This window comes from Nothoprocta perdicaria, unplaced genomic scaffold (assembly GCF_003342845.1).
Source record: "Nothoprocta perdicaria isolate Ctin4 unplaced genomic scaffold, notPer1 scaffold_474, whole genome shotgun sequence".
Taxonomy (NCBI): domain Eukaryota; kingdom Metazoa; phylum Chordata; class Aves; order Tinamiformes; family Tinamidae; genus Nothoprocta; species Nothoprocta perdicaria.
The window spans coordinates 134,190-154,414 of record NW_020455726.1 but is presented as its reverse complement, the minus strand read 5'-3'; the positions used below and the strand labels follow the sequence as shown (position 1 = coordinate 154,414).

The window sequence follows — 20,225 nt, the reverse complement described above, 5'->3', positions numbered from 1 at the left end:
ATAATGTGCTCACTCTGCAGCTGATACTGCCCATTGGGCAGGGTCCTGTGTGTCGTAGTTCAGCAGTTCTGAGAATAATTTTCAGCCTGAAAAATTATTTTCAGACAGGAGCCTGACCCCTCCTGTCTTCTTTATGATCAAAATCAGCACGGACATTATTGTTTGCATCTCCAAAGTACTGCTACATTTCTAAACAAGACTATTATAGCTAGAATCAGCTCTGGATCAATATCGTTAATGGATGACCAATGTACAACAATCATTTTCTACTAAAACTACTACACATCATACAGCACATCTACTTCAGTGGYCAACAGAGGAAATGTTACTGAGCCCATTGAGCTGCGTGTGGGTATCGTGGCTGTCCTCTCCCCCTCCAAGGTACTGGTCCCTGTGGGTGAGGGCCTGGTCTGGGCTGGCCAGGGTAAGGTGACCTGACACCAGGCATCGGTGGCCGTGTCACAAGCACGTGAGGTGGTGGGGCGAGGGCTGCTCCTCTCCTGCCGTTCATGGGGCTGGCGTCCTCAGCGGCTGCTTTTCCCTGTTTTCCGACGGGGCTGGTTTTATTAGGAGGCTCTATTTTCTTGTCTAGAACAAAGATTATGAATATTATGAATTTTCTTGAAAGCAAACAATTCCTTTCTCCCTTTCCACAATTGCTGCTGTTTCTTCTACGTGCAATAACCCAGCTGTGTGAGGGTTTGTGTTTGAGGGTCCAAATGAAGAAACTGTTAGCTCCTGGCAAGGAGCGGGGTGTTCTGTCTGTTAGCCCCCTGAACAAGCCTGTTAGCCCCTGGCCAAAACACAGAATGTGTCCCAACTATGCAAATTCTCCTTGCAAGTTCTTACCAATGCATTTTAAGACATGATAGTCTTATCAGCCTTGCTGGTAAACATCTAACAGTAGGCACTGGTGTTCAGTAGCTACTGTGTAGGGTCTTTATTTTCAATCCACCCACAGTGTTTCAAACATTATTTCTGCTCAAGTGAAAAACTTGGGTCTGCTCCAGAGAGAATCTAYACAAAGCTGATCACAACTTTCCGATTCATCTCAGTCTGTCTGAGAGACAGCTCATTTAATAGGGGCGCTGATCTGTCCCTGAAGGAAGGCAAAATCAAAATCTTTTACATTTGAGGTTTAGTTTTTCAAAAATGTTAGCAAGAAGTGGAAATGACTGATTCAGCTTAATGCTAAAATGTCTGGCTTACACTTTCCTTGGGAGCACCCTAACTCTGATGTTAATGCTTTCTTTTTCAGTCACTCCTAGCAAGAGACTTCACTCAGCAGAGCTTGCTATGTGCATGTATTTGTCCTTGCTGTGACCAACACAGCCTTGTAAAAAAGCTTATCTCTCATTCATTATGAATTTTCCAGTAAAAACCTCAGTTGACAAAAAAAACTTTTGGACCAATTCAACACAGCAGTCCAGAAACAAGGAGTTTCTTGAATGAATTGTCACTTTTATGCTTGGTATGATTAGTAGCTTGGTTTTGAATCCATACTGGATTGTAATATCCACATTTTGATAAGGGCATGTGAGACATAATCCAGTCTAATAAAAGACCATTGCTTGGTCAGACAATTTTTTTTGTAACCAGACAAAATCTGTGCTAGTTATACTCCTGCAATCCCTTGTCAGTCCCATGTCCTCAGAGTTTCTTACCCTTCCCTGTCATCATTTGATGACAAAAGAAGCCTTTTCAGGAGCGTGGGGGGATGCTTTATTCCTACCTTCCTCTTGTTTAGGTTGACTTTCACTCTTCGTATTTGGTTTAAATAAATCCTCCAAATCTTGCATTGCAGAATTTGTGGTGGCTTTGTTGTTTCTCTTGTTTTTCTCCTCTTCACGGAGCTGTGTTAATTAAAACCATCAGATTTAGTTTGCAGCTGAAGGCATAATCTGTGATACGACAGATTATGCCTGGTGTCATGCTTAGCCTGGCTAAGTGTTTTTGTTGATACGAATGTAATCTCTTTCTCAAGTTCAAAGTGTTGCTGAACCTYGGTCCAGCAACATCTGGTATGGCTTTATAGAAAAGAAACACATCCCAGAAAGGATCAAGAGCCTTGGAAGCAGTGACCTTACTTGTGTTCAGGGAAAGTGCTAATGCATGATATCCTTTGTGTTTCTCACCCTTTCTATGTGTTTCTGCAGCTGCCCTTCTGCCCTCCCAGGGATTTTGTTTTATACAGTTGCATCTCTCAGGGAGGATATCTGTGACTGTAGGGCTGTCTGTGATTTTATTTGCATGGTTTTGTGTCTTTGAAATATTTCCTTCTGGCTAGCAAAAAGAAAGAGGGAGAAAAATATAAAGGGATTCTTTCTACACATGACATGCATACTGTGTGAGAGAAGGAAAGAGTGTTCCCTTTTTTATACAAAGAGAAAGCTTACACAGACATCATTTCTGCTCTGTCTCTCCTCCCAAAAGGAGAGTTTGCTGCTGTAGAGGTCTGTGAGCCTGAACTGACTGAAGTTCTGCAAGTTGTCATGCTGGGACTGCCAGCAGGCTGCASTGACTGAACCCCTATGCCAGTGCCTGGCAGCTCCCTTCTGTGCTCACTAAGCAAYAGGATTGTGCCCAGCCCTCCCCATCTGCTCAGCTTGTACCCCTCAGCTACTTCAGCAAACCTGCAGGTGCCTGYGGCACAGAGATACGTCAGGTTTGTGCAGAGATGCTTGTCTGTGGATGTTCCTGTGTGTCTGAGTAGTACTGGACTACTCTGCCTTGTGACCCTTCCGTAGGGGGTTGTGGTTGCTTGTCCCAGCAAATAGGTGGCTTGCATAACACAAACCTGCTATGTGCCCTAAATCCAACCCTGCTGTAAGAGATCGACTTCTGCAATATACTTAAATAAAAGTTCTATAGGCAGCAAGATCTATATTTTAAGTCATGTTCAGAAGTGATCAGYACTAAATTTGGGCACTCATACCAATTTACGGAATCTCATTTCTCAGTGCTCAATTTCTCACTTTTAATGTTGCACTGATATCTGTTTATTGCAATGAGTTCCTTTATACAGCATCGATTCCCTGACTTGGATTCTGCCCTRTAGTATTAAAATGGATGATACCACTCCTCTGATGGGATCACATCCTGTCCTAACGCAGGATTGGATACTCCAGGTATGTCTATATTCTACAAAAAAACCACTGTGTTAGTGGTTTTCCTGGTGGGTTTTCCTGGTGGGTACCAGGAAAGCTCTGAGGGAAACGAACGGATACTGCCAGACCAGCGTGGATCCTGGAATCAGGACAGCTACATGAGCACGGCTTTGCCTTGTTTCTCATCAACTCTAATTAGCTAATCAGGAGCAGAGCTGCACTTCCACAGAATCCTGCTTCTAACTTTAATTCATATCAACATGTTCAGGAGTCCTCTGCATATTGCGAACCTCCCCTAGCTCTGTATTTCAGAAAGTCCAAATCCTATCCTCTTAATTCAAGCAGTTTCATTTGTATTTTAGTTTTCCGATCTGTATGACAGATATCTGCCTCCTTTGTCAATGGTTTGAGAATTATATATATGGACACACACTACATATATATATAAAATATATAGTTCTGTTTATATGTCTGTATATTTATAAATATAAAAATATATATAAACTGTTATTGCCATGTAGTTATTTATAGTTCCTTACTTTTCAGCTTGAATGAAATCGGGTTGATGTTTTGATAGGCTTATCATTGTGTCTGGGAAATTGCTGTTTTCAAAACATTACTTGAACTTTGAGGAAATGTATTTTTGTAGGTTGAAAGTGCAATTGCTAGAAAAATTCAGTGTAGTTTTGATGTATTAAATTGGAACCCGTTATGGGATAAGACAACACTTTGCAGGTAGCCATTAAAAGCCACCAAAAAGGAATGAAAAAAAATGTAAAATGTATCTTCCCCTTGTATCGCTAAAGTGGTCTTAAGTGAAAAGCAATTTAAAAGCATGTGTTACCCATCAAAACTGAAGTGCATGGCATGTCAAGAACAGCTTTGCCAGATGAATACTTACCATTTGCATTTTCTTCTTCAGCTCTGCATTGGCGCGCTGGTATGCTTCAGACACAGCATTTAGGTAATAGATGGCAAGGCTACAAAAACAAATGTGTTGTATAGCGATAGGATCAGGGGAGAGAGAAACTTTTAAAGGCAGAGAAAGTAAAATCCCCAGAGTTAATGCATTCCTGAGAATACCGAGGGTAAATTTAAACCTAAAAAAAAGGAAATTCCTCCAAAGAACCACCTTGCTCTTCAGCTCCCAAATGGACAGAGCTAAACAAGTCTATTTTATCTGACCTATTTTCTAGTTCTGGAGAAATTCCCAGTGCTATGCTGGACTCGCAGAGCTCCTGTGGGAAATGGCAGAGCTTCCAAGCAGCCCTAAACTCACAGCTGCCACTATCCCCGAGCTGGGGATACCACCACACATTGCTTAACTTTATATGACAGCAGGCCTGATAGATACGGAACTTACATTAAAAAAAAAAAAAATCTTCAAAGCCATGTCTGGCTGCAACTGGCACTAACTAGCCCTGGGAATCACCAAGGATCCATCATTAACTTCAAAAACATTCCTGCCTACTTTATGTATTGCAAATCCCTTATCTTCTTAGTCTGCTACTTCCAGGACTTTCACTTCCTGACTTGTATGATGCCCCTAAACACATGTCCCTCAGTGGGTCTGCTGTCCTGTGGGGTGATGAGCTGGGAAAGCCAGTTACCCAAGTTATCCATGTTAYCCAAACCCAATCTAGTGGCTGTATCCAGAGGTCCATACTCACTGGTTCTGATTCAAGTGGATTTTTAGCAGTACCCTCTATAGCTCATACAGTGGGCTTATGTACGGCTGAACTTCCAAGAAGGATAACCTATGGGCCTTGATTACTGAGCCTTGACTGCACAGTAGCTATCTGTTGGGATGAAGGAGGGCTGGTGAAGGGCCCTCCTCCATATGTGTACTTCCTCTCTCAGGAAGGGAGAATGCGGGGAGGAAGGGGACAGGCTGTTTTCACTGGTGGCCAGTGAAAACGAGGGGTAATGGCCACAAGCTGGAGCATGGAAGTTCTGTCTCCAGGTGAGGAGGAACTTCTTTACTGTGAGGGTGACAGAGCAGTGGAACAGGCTGCCAGGGAGGTTGTGGAGTCTCCTTCTCTGGAGGTCTTCAAACCCCTCCTGGATGCCGCCCTGTGCCCCATGCTCTAGGTGTCCCTGCTGGAGCAGGAAGGTTGGACTAGATGATCTCTAGAGGTCCCTTCCAACCTTGAATATTCTGTGATTCTGTGACCGCTGAAGTTCTGCCTGCMTCCCCGTACCTATTTTTTTCCGCTGGTGGTCTAGAAGCTACCTTGAGAGTTTAAAGGCTTAGGAGGAATTTAAGCTGCTTCATGGCACAGTCAAGTTTGATAGGATACACTAGTCCAGGAACTCTATTCTATTCCAAAATAACAGGAAAAATAAAAAAGAAAGAGAGGGTTTTTTTTTTAAAAAAAGTCACCCTGCATCCTCTTTGTCTTGTCATGGACTCTCTGCTTCCCCTAGACCAGCCTTGGCCCTTGGGTCTTTCCTCAGCAAGCCCATTCCCATGATGAAAATCAATTCTGTCTTTCTGCTTTTGGCTTACGGGAGCACCACAGCAAGGGGTCAAGGGGGAACCAATGTCCCTTTCTGCTCATGGCAGTCTTTTAGGTAGATTCCTCTCTGTCACACAGCTGAGACCAGATAGGCACTAGATTACACAGGAAACCTGGAAGAAACATAGGAACGAGGAAAGCTGTGCTGGTAGAGCAGTGCTGGAACCCTATCCTGAAAGTAGTGCTTGAAGCAGAGACAGGGAAAGGAAGGTGAGCGGGAGCCAGGTCAAAGTGGAGCCACAGGCTTTTGTTTAATTTCCTTCTGTGAAAAGGAGCATGCCAAAGCAAGGATAAAATAAGCTAAGCTGGAGGGATCTAAAAGGCAATGGGAATGGAAGAAGGTTTCCTGGCATCCAGCCTTTGGCACATGGAGAGGTGCATATTTTAAAACATGCCCAAGTGTCTGGGATTGTCTCACCACTAGTGCCACCCGCCAGCCAGTAATATTTTGGTTGTCAGAAATGCTTCCTCCTGCTTTTGTAGAGTGATTTTATTCTTCTAAATTATAAACATCATCTGCTTAGTGACTCTGAGCCATTCCTGGGAAAAGCACCATCCGTTCAGTTCACCACTACTGATTTTCAAAAATGGTGTAAAACATGCAAACTTAAAAAAAAAAAAAAAAAAAAGAAAAAAATCCTGACAATTCATAATCCACTTCAGTAGTTACGGCCCAGGCTCAACAATCTTAAAGTAGGTTGGGGGATTTTTTTCAGCAGAATATCCAACTTTAAGCTGACCAATGCAGTGTATACAGAATTGATTTCCCAGGTGGGAGATCAGGAGGAGATACTCTAGACAGACTCCTCCAGAAGGTCTCAAGAAAGGCTGTCTTAAAGAGACACCTTTCCTTCCTTTAACAAAACTCAGTGTTTGTCTTTGATATATTTGTGATCTGAGCCAAAAACCTTCCGGAATTTTGCTTTTTCTGTAGTAGTTCTGTAGTAGTTTCATTTCTTCTTCATCAAACTGATTGCATCATCAGCAATGAGCTGGATTCCTGCCAGCTTTTTGCCCTGGCTGTCACTGGAGTAAATAGAAGGAAACTGTCACTGAATAAAACTTTATGTTCATGTCAAGACCTACCCCTCTCCCTCCATCCTTTGGAGGGTTGAAAGAAGGGGGGGTTATCAAAGCCTCAGCAAGCTAACTTGTAACCCTGATGTAAAAGCCATCCATTTGGGATGGATTAGTTATGCATTCTTCGTCTTCTATTACTAGTAGCATCTATTAGTGCTACATCAAAGCCCTCAGGAATTGAGCAAATATCTCAGTAGCATGCTTGATGATAAGGGGGAGGTAGCATGAAGCTTTTTGTCTTCTGCACGTACCTGGTCTGAGTCTCACAAGTGCACTATCTGTCTATGTGAGTTAAATTATTTGATGATCTTTATTTAGGTTAAAATCAATAAAGTAATTTTCGGCATGTAGAGGGATGGCAAGTCATTTTCAGCTTAATTGGGATTTTTTTCTTGCTGTTCTAATAAGAAACTCCTATGACATATTGTAGCAAGTGAACTTGCATTTGATTTAATTTAATAGAATTATCTTTAACCTGTTCAGGAAAAAAAAAAAAAAAAAAAAGAGGTATTGCAAGGTATTGCAATGCATTAGAATGGCTGATCTGGATCAGATCAAAGGTCCATCTGGCCCAGAGGCCTATTTCCAATGTGAGCGGATGGTCAGGGAAGAGTAAAGTAAGCAACAATATAGGGTAGGTCCCCTGAAACTCTCTCAGCGTCTAGCTTTTTGGTCTGGTGTGGTCAAAGCTGCCTACAAATTGTGACTACAGCTCTCCCACTCCTTTTGATAGTTTTGAAAACCTCAGGAGCAATGCCAACAATAAATAAATAAATAAATAGCATGTATTTATATGTGTGTGTATACATATATGTACATAAAAACTTGTCCTGGTCCTATCCTCATGCTTCTGAAGATCAAATATGACTTCAGACATAAATTCAAAGCTTAAATGATCAGACAGCACTGAAACAAATTCTAGATGTAATATCTGAAAAAAAAATCATTATATTTTTGGAACTTGTAATTTTTGAATACCCTGGCTTGACAGTGCTGTAAATACCACCAGCTGTGATAGAAATTGCTTTTCCACAAGGAACCAGGCTAAAACCATCCACACAGTTCCCACAGGCTACTGAAAATTTTCACATGGCATCTACAATGCTTTGAAAATCCAGCAATGTCAGCAGTACATTTCAGTGTAAAGGCAGTGTTTAATTGGGTCAGGAAATGAAGTGATGACAAGCAGTCGAGCTGATTCAGTGCGAAGGTTACCTTGCTCTCAAATAGCAACTGCCAACTCCAACTGCTCCCTGAAGACAAGTCCTTTGAACCCTGCCAAGTGAGCATTGGAGCCTCCTCAAGGTGGGCACCCAGTGGCAGCAAGTGCTGCAGTGGGTCCCTGCAAATGGGCACAGAGAGGCAGCTCCTCCTGATGTGGGATGGCCACATGTAGCATGGAGAGAGCATGTGGGAAGGAGTCCTCAGCCTGGATCTCGGACATTAACACGGCAGAAGTTGCACATTACTAAAATTCGGGATTCTTTTTCAACCTCCTCCCCACAATGAGATATAAAATGTTGCAAGAGAAAACTTACACCATGAGCAGAATCGCCGGTATGATTAGTCCTGGATTAGCCAAATAGCTGAAGATCTTGGCAACAAAAAGTGGGAAATCAAGTTCGATAGTCTCTTGAATGACTTCATACATCCTTTTCTTTCCACTGGAAAGACAAATAGTTAGGGACTATAGCTAGTTCCTGGARGTCAGCAAAATCTCCTTATTTAAAGATGCATATTAGCATGCTTCCTCTCTTTCTGCTTGCTGTTGGCCACCAAGGCAATTTGACATAAAAATTCTACTAAAAGTGTTTTTATTTCAAATTATCTCTTGTTCAAGMTTTTTTCCCCTACTGAGTGTAGAAGTATCTCTGTTAAATATATTTTCTCTTGGAGAAAGTTAATCTATTTCAACACATAGTTCCTGCAGGAGTCCGGATCATTTATTCCTCTGAAATGTATAAAAACCCTAAAAATTGCAGTAACCTTACATTTTTTGATCAATATCTCACTGAATGTGGTCTTTTCATAGTAGAGATGACTTTCCATATGCAAATTCTGGCTTTCTGAAATAATGAGCCAACTTGAAGAGCAGCTAAATAAGGACAAAGATAGCAAGCTGTGATTATCACTTAATAGGAAACTCAGTGAAAGAGTAATTTTAAACTGGGTTGATGAAACAGATGAGAATATTCTGTATGAAAATAGAATGAATCTGTACAAGCAGGGAGTTGGGCTGCATTGCATAATTGACCTTCTTCAAACCACAGCAACTATGGTCTATGAATTCAACCCTGTTGGTGTCTACTCCAAATCTTTAGGCTTGTTTCCTTTGTAGATCTGGTAGAKTCATTGCAGGTTCTGCTTAGGAAAGTGTTGGATTCTGTTGTCATGATGAGAATCGATAAATACAGAGCTGGCTAAATGGCATTCCAACTTCATCAGTTGTCACCAGCCCGGAAGAGTTAAGGTTTTAATCAAGCTGTGGTAGGAGAGGTGTGCTGAATAGATTTTGAAGGGGAGATTAGAAACTAAAATAGCTCTTTCACATTTCATGTTAGTCATCTCCAAATGATAACCCGCAGGCAACAAGTTCCTTGTCAGATCTCCTGATATAGCTCATTGACACCTGTCTTCACTATAGAACTAAGGAAAATTTGGTCTGTCACCTTCTCTTGACTATTGCCAATTGTTATTAGTGCATGAATAACCCAAAACAGTGCCTCTGCAAGAACAATTTGTTCCAGTTTGGTTCCTTGCTGAGTCAGACCTCGTGGGCACAGGAAATGGTGTTACTCAATCAAATTAAACTTTATTGGCATGTTAATCCAGTCCACTGAGTGCTCTGTGCAGTGCTGATTCAGGCCTAATTAAAAAAAAAAAAAGAGCAATTTAGGGAGAAAATAAAAGCTGCAACAGTGCAGGCTCAGACTTATCAATTTCCTACTATTTTCCAACAACTTTCGGCAAGTAAAATCCATCTTGTTCTGTGGGAACTCTTGGTTTTAAGGAAGGTCTTGGAAGGCTTGATGTCTCCTATTGCTTTTTGGGAGAAGCTGTGCCATGCTGCCTATCCCTGCACTCCTCTTGTGGTTTCGCTGGCCCTTGTTGGAGGAGCACTGGAGGAGTTCTGGGAATCACGTAAGTGAGCAGGGGGCAAAGCATCTGARTTAGCAGAGCCTGCTGGAAAAAAGAAAAACAGACAAGGACTTGGAGCAAGCTCAGTGCTCCCGGGTGCCTGTTTGCACCTCACAGGTGATCATGGCCTGTTGCCTTACACAAGACAGAAAATTTAGGTACTTCCCCCTTATCTGTTGGATAAAAAGCCTTTTAATTTCATGAAAATACTCTTATATCAAGATAGAAAACTAGCATTTTGTTATTTTATTAATACCTGAATGGTCCACAGTCAAAGGACGGAGGCAGGGACATGATGGTGTAAGCTACAGGCAAGAGACTGAGGAACAGGATCAACAACAAAAGTCCCATGTAAAAATTATTAGACTTCGATGCTTTAAACACTCGCTCATGAGGGACGTTGCTACTCATGACAGCCCAGCACTGAAAATACATGGACGTTAATAAACGCAGCACATTTATACCCACAAGCCCTGGTGCATAAAAGGATCCCATCCTGAAAAGGAAAGGAGAAGAACAGGTGTTATTTTTTGCTTGACTAGACATTTTTGGTAATAGCCATTACCAATCCCAATAGGGATTTCCTGGGCTTTCAAATTCCCACCTTCTCAGTACTTTGCCCACAACAAGATGGGCAAGCCTTTAAACAGCATGTGCTGAGAACCTTGTTGGGGAGGAGTTCAGTCCAGTGATTTGAGGACTGGATATTGAACTGGTCCTTTGGGACCAGAATCGGACCAGTCCAGTTCACAAGATTGAATGCTCTGCAGCCTCAATGGAAAGTTTTTTAAAGAACATGAAAACCAGRAAAGAAATATAACCTACCAAATCATTCCTTGGTTGAAGACCAAACCCAGAACATTGCCACTGATGTCAAACTCAGCATAGGAGGGCTACATGGAGAAAAAAAAGAGTTTGTTGCTACCAGAAGGATGTGCTATTGCTTGCTCTTGCTGGGTATAGGGATGCTTATTTAAACCTGGAGTGAAAGTATTTGTGGGAGGTCTCCTGCTGCACGCATACTGCTTGAATGTCCAGAAACAGATGTGTGAAAGCAAAAATGGAGCTACTGTGCACTGGGCTGTTTGGAGAGCATGACTCTATTGGCTTATGGAAAATTGGAAGGATACCCTGAGGTGCTTACATTTGTTGTGTGTTTGTATCTACTAAAGAGTCCTGTACTGTGTGTTATGCATACGTGAAAGAAAAAAAAAATCCTTATTTCACTGTGGCAAAAAATAACATCAGCTTCCAACATAGATCAAAAGACCATGTTGTGAGCATAGCACACTACAGCCTGCAAAGTGGGCAATGAACAGAGGTCTGGGGCTTTGAGAAGGGGAGCTGAGCATAAAAGAGTCTGAATTTGGGAGATCTTAACTATTGAATGAATATCATAATATTTTTTGGAACTTGACTTCATGATTCAAGTTCCTGARTGGGAGAGAGAATTGTATTTTTGTAGAAGTTCTTTATCGGATAAAACTAATGCAGAGAATAAATATGCCAATTAGAATATCAAAAAAGACGAGAAGGTAYCTAGAACCACTCAAAACCCATCTTTCAAATATATTTTAACATACGACCCTATATTAATTTTATCTTCTCAGATAAAAGACACTGACTTACAAATCCAGCCTCTAGGTCCCARCACCAGCAATAATTCACAAATCTGACGAAGCAGGCACGGATGAAATCTCCCACAAGGATGGTTACGAATGTCACTAAGATGTCGGACACAGTGAGCCTTACAAACTCCTGCGATTTGAAACAAGGAAAGCACATTTAGCTCCTATAATTTCAGTAGCCTATTCTGGATTTTATTTTATTAAGCCATTTTTCCTAATCACAGAATCACAGAATGGCTGAGGTTGGAAGGGACCTCTAGAGATCATCCAGTCCAACCCCCTGCTATGGCAGGGACACCCAGAGCACAGGGCACAGGGCGGCATCCAGGTGGGTTTGGAAGATCTCCAGAGAAGGAGACTCCACAACCTCCCTGGGCAGCCTGTTCCAGGGCTCTGGCACCCTCACAGTGAAGAAGTTCTTCCTCACATGGAGATGGAGCTTCCTGTGCCTCCACTTGTACTCATTACCCCTTGTCCTGTCACTGGCCACCACCGAGAAGAGTTTGGCCCCATCTTCTTTACATTCTCCCCTCAGGTACTTACACATATTGATCAGATCTCCTCTCGGTCTTCTCTTCTCCAGGCTAAACAGGAGAGCTAAACAGCTCACTCAGTCTCTCCTCATACAAGAGGTATTCCAGTCCCTTAATCATCTTTGTCGCTCTCTGCTGGACCCTCTCTAGAAGCTCCACATCTCTCTTGTCCTGGGGAGCCCAGAATTGCTCCCAATACTCCAGGTGCGGCCTCCCCAGAGCTGAGTAGAGGGGCAGGATCCCCTCCCTTGACCTGCTGGCAACATCCTCTTGATGCAGGCCAGGATCCCATTGATCTTCTTGGCTATGAGGGCACTGCTGACTCATGGTTAACTTGTCACCCAGGATTACCAGATTCTTCCACATGGAGCTGCTTTGCAGGAGGTCAACCCCTAATCTGTGCTGGCTAGGGGCTGTGTGAGAGTAACCTTCAGAAAGACATGCCACGAACATCTCTCTGTTTTCAGACTCTCAGCAGTGCTTAAGGTTCATTTCTGCACCTCGTAACCACAAACTCCATTAGAGCTGTTAGCCCTCTCAGTTGCTGCTAGTTTCTACTGACCGCATTACATATTGTTATAACACATAAAAATAAAGCAGAATGCTAATGCTGCAAAAATGTTATTCTAAAACATATGTATACACAGAGGCCAATTTTGATTTTGCAGTTTTACGGTTTGCAAATGCTTTACAGAAATTTCTACCTTACTTTGGCTTATTTTTGTGAGTCTTACAGGGATTTCTTTGTTCTGAAGAAGCCCTGTTTGAAATTAGTGCTTGATTCAGAGTCACCTGCCTGTGGACTCTATTTCCTCTGTGGAAGAGGTTCTGAGCAAAAGCCAGTGACTCTTGTAAAACTGTAGGATTTCTCTCAGTTATTCTGAAAGATGTAATATCAACTGAAAATTAACAAGTTAAGGTGGCAGGAAGAAAGTACCAGTGCTTCTGAAGGTAACATTTCTTGACAGTTTCATAAAGTGGGAATCACCTATGCTCTTCACTGAAAATACTACAGAGTTGTGGGTGTCCCAGGCTTTTCTTTCTGTGTATTTTATGACCATACAGATCCATGGCCATACAGTTAAATAGCCTTGCTATGTGAGGATTTGGAAGAGGACATAGCATATATAAGAAAATCCTCAATCCTGGAAATACTGAAAGCAACAACCCAAGCCAATCCGGAGCTTTAGTRTATTATGAATTTCTTACAATGCCAACGGTTGTCTCCCAGCAAGGTCCCCTGGGTACGTCTGCTGGATCAAGGGGAGGCAGGGTGGCAGTGCTACCATTCCCTGCGGACGAGTTGTGGTGGTTAAGCAGGGTCCAGTGCGTGATGTTCTTCAACACATCCTCTTCAGCCAGCTGAATGGGAGAGAGGTCATCCTGGCTTAAAATGTCTGCAAATGGATCCCGAGGGGATGCAGTGGACTGAGCTGGTGCTAACTTGCACTCAGATCCAAATTATAGGTTTCCYTTCCCCTTTCTATCAGTTACCATTTCTAATACAAGAAAGTGCCTATACAGAGTTGCAGGCCTAGCATTGGAAATGTGCTTTCTGTAGCTGGGAATAGGGAGGCASTCTCTACAGACCTAAAGTCCATTGATGATTTTAGCAAGCAAATACTGACTAGTCTTTCCAAAATCTGCTTTTGGCAGTCCTTGCTTGAGCTGGACTCTGATCTCCTTCTTTGTGGTAGCCACTAGCTTAGTCCCTATACATGAATGGCATTACAGGAGGAGCTGGAGCTCCTCTAAGGTCAGTCAAGGTTGGGGAATATGGCCTATGATAAGCAAGAAAACTGGRTTGCTGTAAGTATGAGCCTCCACTGCAGTCCTCCTTGCTCACTTTGTTTTCTCATTTCTCAGAGCAGAGCAAACCTCTCTAATTCCTATTATTTTTCTCAGCTTAAAATGGAGTCATTTTTTCTACGGATCAGTTAGACATTTATCCTTTCCTGTGGTTATCTGCCTGCAACACACTGCCAAGATAATATTAAAGAGGGGAGGGATGGGAGGAAAGGATTATAAACTATATCCTYAGGGCCTGCATTAATAGAAATTGCAAAGAGTGTCGGATGGAAAAAATTCAAATTACTCKAATATTCTATGATTATAGGAGACAATCACCAGGCTGTTTTCAGGGCTATAAAAAGAAGTTTGAGAATCTCTGGCAAGCTTGATAGACCTAGGAGCATTTTCTTGATTTGCTCATACAGGCCATTCAGCAGGTAACTCCATTCTTAAAACAACTCTAAAACCCCTCCAGGTTGTGAGTGACCCCTGAGCGGCTGCTGTCCGTGCTTGAGAGGATCAGAGAGGGAGGAAGTGATGACTGCAGGACTGCTTGCTGCAAAGGGAATGGTTGTCCATGCTGTAGAGATGGGCTGTGCTAAAAAATGCAAGTGAGCTTGCCCTTTTGACTAAGATCTTACTTTTTCATTGACATCATCCATCAAGGCCAACAAAAACGTGTAGAGATTCCCAAGGAAGAGCGCAAAGATCCGCCCCAGCTGCCATTTCAGCCCGATGCGGGGATGGTAATTTTCTAGTGCAGCGATGGTTTCAAACAGAGGAGGACAGAACATACCCAGCAAGGACATCACAATTTCAACCTGCCGAAAAGGAAGATTAAATTACTGCTACTAATACTAACAACAGTGACCATGTTACTTTGAGCAGTTATCTRAAGTATGAGTGCAAGAACTTCATATAGTGTGGCCACTGCAGCCTGGTTTTGCTGAGGAGTAAAAGGACAGATCTCTTTAATTTTGGTAAACAATTTTCCATTAGAACAGGACAGCAAATGTGGAAATGGTACATAACAAAGGGAAAGTTTCATTTTGTGATAGCATGTCACCAGATTAGTTTCTGCTCTTTTCCACTCAGGGAGGCTTATCGCAGATTTAGACTGACCGGCACATGGAGCAGAGTACAGGCAATTTGTCAACAAGTATTTTGAGAATTCTTAAGAATTTATGAAGGAGAAGAAGCTAAAATAAGCTCAGCTCCTGGCTTTGCTTGGTTTGTGGTTAGCACAGCATCAGACTTGACCGTTGGGTGTATGACTTGCTCTTGCAGGAGCGCTTTTGCTGTTTTCTCAAAGGGATGAGCTCAGAAAAAATTCTTCCCCTTCAGTTCATACTCATAAATATTTAGTTTTCTCTATTCTTCATGTACTACTGCCTGCATCAGCTTTTAGGTTCCTATTTTAATTTTGGGGGAATCACAAGACTTGGCTTGTGTGCCTAAAGCAATTAGTCAATGCTAATGTTTATTTTCCATGTTCAGCACCTTTGCTTTGGCAATAGATGATTACAGATTTAAATGGAAACACTGAATGGACTCAGTTTTGAAGCACAAGGGAATATGTCCTCTTCATTTTTTGTTTCTCCGCAAAACACTAAGTTGCATTAAAGTCAATTAAGTCATTTACCAACCAGTGTTAACTCAGCCATGACTTGGTGGCTTTATCATTTCTTGCATAACGTCCATTGGCCTGCAGGGAACTGCATCTGAAGAGCCACTGTTGAGTGCTGACTCACAAGTCTCTTTTTTTATATACATCTTCCGGGAAAAGGAGCAAGTACCCAGAGTTGTGCATACTGAGGTCTTATCAACAGAAAAGTCTCAGATGTTAAACCATTTTTTTTTTTGAATGTTATTTTTCCTTTGGGAAAAGTTGACTGAAGTAAATCAAAACATATTGAGAGCAAGTGTTAATTTGTTAAGGCTTTCTGAGGGAGCTGTGAAAATTTATAGTTGACAGTACATTATAGTATAATTGAAATCAAACATTTGCAAAGATGGAAATGATATTGTGTCAAAATCTTCAAAATTTCCCCTTTTTATTCCAAAATCAGATAAAAAAGAAAACAGACAACTTACATTTTTCTGTAGATTGACAGATTCTTTTCTCATTATTCAATAAATGGTTTAGCTTTGTATGGGACATAAATGGCTTTGTATCAGAGCTCGGATCTCTCTAACACACAGAGAGCTTTCTGGCACAATACAATTTGTAAGYATTAATGTGCAATTCAGTGTAGATGCCTTAAGAATTGGTAAGGGATGTATATGCTAAAGACCCATTGACTTTGCAATTTTATTGCAATTGATCRTGAGACTATTTTACCCTATCCACAAGAATAGTTGGTTTGTCCTAGAAACTCTCTGTGAGCTTCCTGACTAATCCAAGTACAAAATCACTGAGGGACTTCTGAGCACTGATAAGGAGTTGTCTCTGCCTTGAATGACACCCTAAAACTATGGCAATGATTATGCTGGTGTCCAGTGAAGGCTRTCACAGTAGAAAACTGGAAGTAAAGTTTTCTTACCTCATTTCTTTCGTACCACCCAATGTTTTGCATTTTGGAAAAAGTCTGGGAACGTTTCACAACGAAGTAAATGAGATAACCACTGCCACACAAGCAGCATATGATGAGCACATTYGCCAGCACCCGCAGGAACCTTCTCAGGTGGATGTTCTCATCCTTGTTGCTTTCTTGCTCATCCACAATAGATTCCTAAAAAGCAGATATATGCACAGAATAGTAACATGAATGTAGGAGAACAGAGCCTAAGGCTAGAAGGCAACATCAGATCATTTTCTAGCCTATAAAATGTAATTCCATGCTATTATGGTTATATTGAACTCAGTAATTTGTTAGGCTCAGACGAAACTTCCTAGAGGCATCCCAGCATGACTGGAAGACATCAGGTGGTGAACAGCCTGCCACCTCCCAGGACAGGGTAGCTGGGAAATYGCACTCTGAAGTAAAGCACTTCCTTGCTGAGGCTGAACCTGGCTGTTGGTGGCTGCCAGACCACAGGGCCTTTTAGATCTCCCTATTTTCTCCTGCATAGGTAGCTGCACACTGTTATCAAATCATCTCTTGCGTGTCATTTTTCACAAACAAAGCTGTCTGGGCACTTAAAAATTGTCCAGCAGTTAGGGCTTTTTTTTTTTTTTTTTTTTCCATTTTGTGAATAATTTTGTGGTTAATTCCTGCGCAGTATCCTATCTTAGCTCTCTTACACCCTGAAATATTCATTTGTGCACGTTAGCAAAGATTCTTTTGATTTTATTATATTTTTGATGTCCAGTGCTACCATGATGTCCGACTTCTATGGGGCTTTATTTTGAGTGTTTTCCATGGGAAAAAAAGATTGAACTGAATGAATTTCTTTTTAAGATCAAGTAGCTATGTGCTGACTGACTTCTCTTTTAGCTATTGCTTTTCCTCTCCACCCAACCATATGTTTTGAGTGTGTAAAAGACTGTGGCATGGGCTATTGTATGAAATGCTCTTCCTTGAAGAGATGCTAAATACATATAGGCTTTCCTCTCTATATTTTTTTTCTAATCACAAAAATTACTGCTTGGGATATTTTACTTTTGTCATTTTTTTTTTCTGAAACTAGTTATGATTAAAAGAGGACTTACAGAGCAGAAGATTATTTAGAAATTTGTTATCCAAAGACTGTTTTCTTCAGTATTTCCAACAATACTTTATATATACATATATACACACACACACACTTCATAAAATTAAAGAAGGAAAGCACTATAATTGGGTTTTAAAAGCAAATATTTTTTTTTTTTTTAGCAAAAGGAGTTTCTGCAGGATCTGTGGGAGAGTATTAGAATTCAGAACAATACAAAAAAAATGCAGGGTAATTTTACGGAGTCTTTGAGAGGGCATTTCTGGAATTCAAGATGATGAGGCTTGGATACAAGTACAACAGAGAAGCAGGACAGACAAGCTGTACAGCAGAGAATAACATCCTGTGGAACTGTTATCTTCTCTTGTGCATCAAGCTGCAGAATAAAATCAATGCTAGGAAAGGAATGAGGCTGGCCCAAAGCTTATCCTGCTTCTGCTATGTGAATGTAGATTTAGCYGGGGATACGAGAGAAGGAAAGAGGAAACTGTGGCCCCCTTGGCCACATTTGGAGTTCTGTGTGTAGGCTTGGTTTCATGTGGTGGGGTGGGTTGTGCCCCCTATTCCCATCCTATTCCTGTAGCTCTGCAGCTGCCCCAGCTTTTTGGCCCACAACAGCATGTGGATCCCTTTCGCATGGGACAGAGGAGAAAACGTTGATGGGAAGGATTAAGGTCCCCACATCCCCACTGAAACCTGCCTCTATTTCCCATTCCAGAGGAAATTCATATGTATACAGTCTTCCAAATCCTAAAGAGAGTGTTGGGGGTGACTGAGGGCACAGGAGCTGGAATGTCATGGATCAGTACCACACCCTGATGCACTGAGCGATGCCATATAGGTATCCTGTTTTCCCCTTAAACCTCTGCTGTGGTGGGATCTAGGAGCATCCCCACAAGCTGGGAAATGCCAGTTAGGGTTACCTTGAAGCTGGTGGTGATTGATGCAAACTTGTTGTCTGCTGTCTCCGGGTTTCCAATGAGGTAGTCCCAGCTAGTGAACATTTTCCAGCTGAAAAYGAAATTTTCATCATCCCCTTCTCCTGTACTCTCATTTGCATTGCGTGCCATCCTGTATAGGAACATGTATCATGCAAGGTCAGAAAAAGTGTTCCACAGAGCTACTAGATGTGATKGAGCATTACAGAGCAAGGCAGATGACTTGAGATTGCTGGTAGATACGGAAGGGAAGCAAGGTGACAGTGCGTGGGTTTATCTATGTGATTGTTCTCTTTGACCTGTTGTGAGTTGTCAGGTGGGATCTTCAGGACTGTACAGGTTTTGTTTTAGAAAACATACTGTAAATAAAAATTATGATTGGTGATTAAAGTAAGTCAGGAATTGCTTCTACCACGTAGTGTATGAAAAAAAAAAGTCTATTTACAGTGCTTCTGGTCTGTAGGGTAAAGGATAACAGTTATCTTTAGCGAGTTAAATTAAGTCAAAAAACATGGGTACCACTCTACTACCACGACTTGAAGTTTTATTGAGATTTCAATATCTGCATTGAAAGGTTGGAGTCAAGGAGCTTGCAGTAAATCAATGCAAAGAAAGAAAAAGGATTATTCTTGTTATTCAGTATAGGAACAGACATGGCTTCTGTTATTCCCTCTCTATTATTTGATCCCTGAAATACTTATGTAACTCTCATTAGAGTTCCTAGCATCAGTCTCTCAAGGAAGACTATATTTCATGGCACATGTACTGCAAATCCCCATGTCCTACTCTAACCAAGGACTCTAAGGTCTATTTCTGCAGCACAGCAGTAGTTTCAATACAATAGCTAATACAACAGCTTCTTCTTTCTTGCAAAGGAAGGAAGGATGATCTTTGGATCATGTGCTTTCAGGAAAAAAGAGGTTTTATTTCCAGCATTGCAGAGATGCTCTGAACAGCAAGAAGTGCTTTGGTTYATACCCTGCTTGCCTCTGTTCTAGTAGCCAGGGAGAGACAAGGAACTATCATCAGTGCATGGGATGGCGTACCAGCAGTCAGGGCTTGTTCAAGGTCCAGCATTAAAACTCTTCACTGTGCTGATTGTTTTGGGGTGCATCTCAAAGCAGACTCCRTCTAACCCATGACAGGAGCTGGCAGTGGATGCTGAATTAAGAGTATGTAAATGCAGCAAGCATAAAACCCTGCTTTTTCCAGTGCTCTCCCATCCATCTTGGGTCAGAGGCTCAGGGACTTTGAGGCAGAGGTGGTGCATTCATGTTGAGGAGCCATCGATGGAGTTTTGTTTTGTGATGTGTCCAGTTGACAAGTATCAAGACTTGTCAGCTGAGATGCTAAGAGCACCCAGCAGAACATCAATAGTTCATTAAGCTTTGGTAAATTAATTGCTTGCAATTATTTTTCAGGTGTTATAGAGGCACACAGCACATACAGGGCAATTACCTTGGATTTATATTGGGCTACTGTGATGACAATGGAGTATTTCCTTCACTCAGAGGATATTTCCAGTGTCTTTCTTCTACAGTCCTAAGTTTTCTTAGAAAACTGTTAAGGAAAGTAGCAGGGAAGTCTGAAAATGCCCCCTTATACTTTATTTGACAGAAGTTTAGTGCTTCTATGTAATATGTATGATTTTGCTTGAGTCACACCATGGAGAGGCAAAGCRTTTCATGGTGCCCAAACTGCTGCAGGGCCCAGCATCCTGCAAAGCCACAAGACTTGCCAGGCTCCATGTCCATGGTGTCCTTGCTGGGGCTGTGGGTGTCACACTAGCTGAACCAAGCATTTAGCTGTGCCTGATGGAGGGGAAATGCGATGCAAGACA

The 20,225-nt window shown here is 41.9% G+C and overlaps 1 protein-coding gene across 1 annotated transcript in view; it reads right to left on the bottom strand.

The window, feature by feature from the left end:
* Nucleotides 1-325: 325 nt before the first annotated feature.
* TMC2 (transmembrane channel like 2) overlaps nt 326-20,225 on the bottom strand; it is a 33,117-nt gene continuing 13,217 nt past the window's right edge. Inside the window, exons 10-20 of the mRNA XM_026047082.1 lie at nt 18,371-18,518; nt 16,340-16,528; nt 14,438-14,617; nt 13,215-13,367; nt 11,474-11,602; nt 10,670-10,737; nt 10,101-10,340; nt 8,245-8,370; nt 4,009-4,087; nt 1,733-1,853; nt 326-588 (exon numbers count right to left, since the gene is read on the bottom strand). Of these exons, the coding sequence (XP_025902867.1) occupies nt 326-588; nt 1,733-1,853; nt 4,009-4,087; nt 8,245-8,370; nt 10,101-10,340; nt 10,670-10,737; nt 11,474-11,602; nt 13,215-13,367; nt 14,438-14,617; nt 16,340-16,528; nt 18,371-18,518 (1,696 nt within the window). The remainder of the gene's footprint in view (nt 589-1,732; nt 1,854-4,008; nt 4,088-8,244; nt 8,371-10,100; nt 10,341-10,669; nt 10,738-11,473; nt 11,603-13,214; nt 13,368-14,437; nt 14,618-16,339; nt 16,529-18,370; nt 18,519-20,225) is intronic.